We start from the raw sequence: 6,202 nt of genomic DNA on the forward strand, positions 1-6,202 counted from the left end.
TTTTATTTGGAATTGAATTGTTTGGTGGGCTTTCTAAAAGCCTCTCACTTGAGACTTTGAGAAGATTATGTCTGAAGTTAACACAGGCTTATTTAGGCCCACCTTCCAGCAACTGAAGACCCTGCTTTTTGGGAGGAAGGCAGAAGTTACTTCTACCATCCCTTCTGATCCGAAACTTGTATGATATTCAGTCTGGGATCCATACTCAGAATCTACGCTTTTGGAAGTGGAAAAGAATGTGATATTTTCTCATATTTTCACATCGCATCTTGAGTTAGGGAGTCCAAAAGCGACTGTTCTGCAGGGTATGATCTCCCAGGGTGGAAGGTAGAAAGAGGAAGGAAGTAAAGAAGGAAAATGACCCTTTCTGTAAGTAGGGAAATTCCATTTTACCTCAAACAAAGCAGAGACTATCTTTGTCAGCCACTCTCAGCCTGGGTACTATGAGAGAATTACATCCTACAAAAGAGAATTTGAGTGACTATTTCTTCAATTCTTCCAAGGATGGTACTAGCATCATTCTAGTGGCTTAGGGCAGAAATCCATCAATGGATGCCTTACGGGATTAGAGCTTAATTCTCAACCATAACCCAAGAAGAACTGAAAGATGAATTTGTAATATCCCAATCAATGCCTCAATTAAAAGCATCTTTGCCTATGTATCTATTGATAATTTTATGTCTTCCATTTAAAGCCCTAGTACATTAATCTCATTAACAAATTTATTTTAAAAATTCATGTTTCTCTAAACTATAAACTGGGTTTAACCCTGTTTTTTAAAAGTTGTCTAGGCCAGGTGCAGTGGTTCAGGCCTGTAATCTCAGCGCTTGGTGAGGCTAAGGTGGGAGGATCACGAGGTTAAGAGTTCAAGACCAGTCTAGCCAACATGGTGAAACCCCGTCTCTACTAAAAATACAAAACTTAGCTGGGTGTGGTAGCGCATATCTGTAATCCCAGCTACTCAGGAAGCTGAGGCAGGAGAATCCCCACTTGATCTTAGCCAAAATGCCAAAAAATGATTGGCAGGAGAATCTCTTGAACCCAGGAAGCAGAGGTTGTAGTGAGCCAAGATTGCGCCACTGCACTCCAGCCTGGACGACAGAGCAAGACTCTGTCTCAAAAAAAAAAAGAAAAAAAAAGTTGTCTATATTTTCATACTTTCCACAATGAGCATGAATTCTTTTAAAAATCATAAAAAAGAAATTGTGAAAAGTAATATACATTTAAGCATTATGAAAAGTAATATACATTTCTCCTTAAGCATTATTATAGCTGTTTAAACAGAGCACAGACCAAGACCATGCTTTTCAATGTTGCAGAACAGGCTGGGTGTATCAGTCCATTTTCACACTGCTATAAAGACATACCTGAGACTGCGTAATTTATAAAGAAAAAAGGTTTAATTGACTCACAGTTCTGCATGGCTGGGGAAGCCTCAGAAAACTTACAATCACGGCAGAAGGAAAAGGAGAAGCAAGGCTCCTCTTACATGGTGGCAGGAGCGAGAGAGAGCTTGCAGAGGGAGGTGCCACACAGTTTTAAACCATTAAATATCGTGAGATCTCACTATCATGAAAACAATGGGGAAATCCACCCCCATAATCCAGTTACCTCCCACCAAGCAAGCCCCTCTTCCGACATGTGGGGATTACAATTCAGAATGAGATTTGAGTGCGGACACAGAGCCAACCATGTCACTTGGCATGATCTTGAGGTCGTTTCTCATCTCAGAAATCAAGAAAGATGCAATAATGTCTCTTAGGAAAAGCAAGCAACACCCTCTTTGCCACAGAGAGGGAGACGCAAACTCCAAATTATTAGGATAACTGAAAGCTTTCAGGTGTAAGAACTGGTTTAATAGCCTTTTTGACTGATACTATTTCCCTTTACCAAGAAGGCTAAAATGCCCTCACAGATCAACTTAGGGAAATTATAATGAACTTCAGTTCCATTTCAGACTATACCTAAAAGAAAACTCAATTTGCTAACCATATATGTTAGCCATAACAAATTAAACAGTCACCATAGTCTACTATCATTGTGACTGTTACCACATCTTTCTCCCTGAGAAAAGCAGAGATGGTTGTTCACTATTCAGGATAATATTGAAGTGGAAATCCTCCTTTCTGGTTATATCTATTGCATTCCTTCCTTTATGAGCTTGAGTTCCTGATTTTAACGGGCTTGGCAATGAGGGCTTGCAGTTTCTGGCCTTGTCAGGGTCTTGTTGACGCCTGGTCCCAGGTGTGGTAGGTGATATACAGCACTTGCTGATGGCAATTGGGTTTGATCCTATATTCAGCAAAGTGGAAACATAATCCTGACCTCTTTAGACAGAAAGAGAAAGAGAGGCAGAAGAAATATAGTATTCTTCTGGCTATCCTCGAGGCCAAGGGCAGAGAGTCTCAGAATGAAAAGCTCAGCACGTCCCAAGATTGGAATTTTGCAGGTTGATGATGCAAACAGTCCAGGGCAGAGACTGGGACCTCCTTTCAGATTATATCTCAAAGAGTTTCAAGAGCCATATGAGTGCTACCGAGCTTCAGGAAAATAATACCACAGGAAACGTGAAACACGTGGCCTCCCTGCTGCCCTTCCACCTCCCAGCCCAGTTGAAGATTATAATCTTCTGCCTTTCACTTTTTCTTAATGATTTTAACTGGCGAGCTATTAAAAAGCTATTAGTATGGCTGGTGTCACTTGTCTATCCTGTACTGAGAACAGAAGTACACGCCGTAGTCAATTAAGTGCTTGGTGAATAAAAAATTTTAAGGAGCACTAATAAAAAAATCTCATCAATTATGTGTGCTCCATTTAATACACGGTTGCTTAAAATAAAATTTCCCAAACATATGTTCATTATGGATTGTACCAGGCTGGGAACCAGTGGCTTTATTTGTGCATTTAAAGTCTTGGTCTGAATGGGGAACCAGAAAAATAAGAATTTAGTTGCAGTGAGCCTAAAGTGTCTCTGTCTTGCTTGCAGGCTACAACCCATTTGCCCCATTGAAGGTCGACTGGGTGGAGCCCGCAGTCAGGCTGAATTCCCACTCCGCGCCCTGCAGTTTAAGCGTGGCCTGCTGCATGAGTTCCGGAAGGGCAACGCTTCCAAGGATCAGCTTCGCCTCCATGACCTGGTCCAGCAGCTCCCCAAGGCCATTATCATTGGGGTGCGGAAAGGAGGCACAAGAGCCCTGCTTGAAATGCTGAACCTACATCCGGCAGTGGTCAAAGCCTCTCAAGAAATCCACTTTTTTGATAATGATGAGAATTATGGTAAGGGCATTGAGTGGTATAGGAAAAAGATGCCTTTTTCCTACCCACAGCAAATCACAATTGAAAAAAGCCCAGCATATTTTATCACAGAGGAGGTTCCAGAAAGGATTTACAAAATGAACTCATCCATCAAGTTGTTGATCATTGTCAGGGAGCCAACCACAAGAGCTATTTCTGATTATACTCAGGTGCTAGAGGGGAAGGAGAGGAAGAACAAAACTTATTACAAGTTTGAGAAGCTGGCCATAGACCCTAACACATGCGAAGTGAACACAAAATACAAGGCAGTAAGAACCAGTATCTACACCAAACATCTGGAAAGGTGGCTGAAATACTTTCCAATTGAGCAATTTCATGTCGTCGATGGAGATCGCCTCATCACGGAACCTCTGCCAGAACTTCAACTCGTGGAGAAGTTCCTAAATCTTCCTCCAAGGATAAGTCAATACAATTTATACTTCAATGCTACCAGAGGGTTTTACTGCTTGCGGTTTAACATTATCTTTAATAAGTGCCTGGCGGGCAGCAAGGGGCGCATTCATCCGGAGGTGGACCCCTCTGTCATTACCAAATTGCGCAAGTTCTTTCATCCTTTTAATCAAAAATTTTACCAGATCACTGGGAGGACATTGAACTGGCCCTAAAATAATATGTCATACAACACTATGTGTTGCACCTGGAGACACTCAATGTCTCCTGTAGATTAAAATATGCACTTTTCCTAGACAGAGCTATCCAAGTCATTTTTCCATGTATACTTGTACATATGCAGTGTGTGACCAAATATAAGATCAGTTCTTTTTCTACTGAAAATTTACAAAAAAAAAAAAATTGCTGTCTACATAGTTGCATCTTTTAAGCTATTTACAAAAAAGAAGAGGTGATGGTATTGGGAGAAAGTGACTTCTGTTCTCAAAGAGTTAGTCTTCCTTTGATTCAGCATTTGTCACCCACCATTTTCATAGATTTAAGCCAAAAGATAAATGTGTGAAAATGTACCAATGGCTGTGAAGTTTCAGGAAGTAGAGGATCCAGTGATGCATTTTTTCTTCCTAAGGGAAAGCTGGCTCTTTAATTCAGATGCTGAATTGGTGCCATGAAAACAGAAAATGCTATTTTCTTATTATTTAAAAGAATGTCTTATCTCATGAAATTAACATTGTTCCAAAGTTCCTGTGGTGATTTTGCACTATTGTTTCCTCGTAGGGACCATGGTGTCACTTGTAGCATGTCAATCACACATTGGAAAGTCAAGTCCTTTTACTTCCATGTTGTATGTCGACAGAGAGAAATGTCATGTACATAATGTATATTGTTGTAAATACTGGTTTCACACTAAGTAATTCTATTTTGTAAACTGAATATGGCTATTTAATTTATTGTGAAATTAAATTTATTGTGGTATTTAAAAACGGAATGGATTAAAATTACTCTATGTGCAATTTTTTTTTTTTTACCTATTTTGTTTTACATGCCCCCTGCTGGCTTCCAAAATGGAAGCTGTTTACATGCATATGAGAGCACTTGGAAAGATGTGCTTCTCTGCTGGATTTCTGTACCCTTGTGAAAATGTATTTATGAAGTGAGGTTGAGTATATTAAAAAAGAAAAACCTCAACCATCTGGAAGTCAAGTGTAATAGCCATCTCAAAGAGCCCTAGTGCTTCTCTGCTACAACTTTGTAACAATTAATTTTACTTGCAGTTGCTGCTGTGCAGGGAGAGAGACAAGGAATATTTTAACAGAATCAAGACATAGAAGAATCACAATTTTATTTGAACCTCTAATCAGAGTCAGACCAGTAGAGAAATAAAATAAAATAAGATTAGAAAACTTGTGTGGCCTCTACTGAAAGCTGCTGATGCTTCAAAAATGAATACAAGATCTCAGAACTCTCCCTGTTAGATGAAAATCTATCAGTTTGCTCAAAAATGCTTCAATTGCCTAGTGTTGCCATTACTAACATAAACATATGGCTCATATTTCCATCCAGAGAAATTAATGCTAAATTGGTGCCTCACTAACATTAGATACACTGTATTATGCTTAAATATATTCAGTAAAAAGCGGAAAGGGGTATTAACAACAACAAAAAGATGGATTTTTTTCTCACAGTCACAGTTGCTAATCCAGTAGGAGATATTTGAGAGTTTTGTTCAACATCACAGTGAGAGTGCCTAGAGAAATCAGCAAATTACAATGGATCTCCCTTTGATTGTAGTAAGTGTTGATTTTCTCCATGAGTTGTTTATCCTGTCCAGTGATTTGATGGTGAACTCTTCTAAATAAATCGCCCTTTCCCCTCCAGTGTTGGTATGTATTGCTTCTCAAGCCACCGCCTTGGTAATCATCTCTATTGTTTGAATTAGCAGTGATGCTGTTCTCTCAGCATGAAGCAGGCATGACACCAACGCATGCTGGCAGGCCAGCTCCTCCCTCACTGTGGGATGACTCTAGAGTGAGAGCCTCAGGTCTAAATGTCAGCCACTTCTCCCCTAAGCCATGAATGAAGTCAATATAAGGATCCTGCTGTCAGATTTCTCTGTGCCTCAACTCTCCACTAACTGTCAGTATAAACTCTTCGAATACAATGTTCAAGGACACAATCACTGTATTTTCATTAATTTCATAAAAGTATTCCGAGACAGCACTATATAGCCAATATGATTTTGTACCAGTCACTGTCAAGTTACGCTCCATTGGAACACTGATGTTTCAAAAACTCAGATCAGGTATGCCATCAGTAAAATAAAAATGGTCATCTTTTCCCAGATTCATAGAGGAACAAAAAAATAAGTTAAAAAATTTAAATTTCTCAGTAATCATCTTTTATGTTACCAGTTTTTCTTAGACTTTGCTACTGCTACCAATAGTGTATATCAGACTTTATTCTAAGATTCTATTTGACTTACGCCAACTTTTATCTT

At 39.4% G+C, this 6,202-nt stretch overlaps 1 protein-coding gene across 2 annotated transcripts in view; it reads left to right on the forward strand.

Moving 5' to 3' along the window:
- Positions 1-5,581, forward strand: part of HS3ST5 (heparan sulfate-glucosamine 3-sulfotransferase 5) — a 185,372-nt gene extending 179,791 nt beyond the window's left edge. For both annotated transcript variants that reach the window (XM_012460402.2, XM_012460403.2), the window contains exon 4: positions 2,987-5,581. In XM_012460402.2, the coding sequence (XP_012315825.1) occupies positions 2,987-3,920 (934 nt within the window). In that variant the 3' untranslated portion in view covers positions 3,921-5,581. The remainder of the gene's footprint in view (positions 1-2,986) is intronic.
- Positions 5,582-6,202: the final 621 nt, after the last annotated feature.

Source organism: Aotus nancymaae, unplaced genomic scaffold (genome assembly GCF_030222135.1).
Source record: "Aotus nancymaae isolate 86718 unplaced genomic scaffold, 86718_ANA_hifiasm-v0.15.2.pri h1tg000040l, whole genome shotgun sequence".
Taxonomy (NCBI): domain Eukaryota; kingdom Metazoa; phylum Chordata; class Mammalia; order Primates; family Aotidae; genus Aotus; species Aotus nancymaae.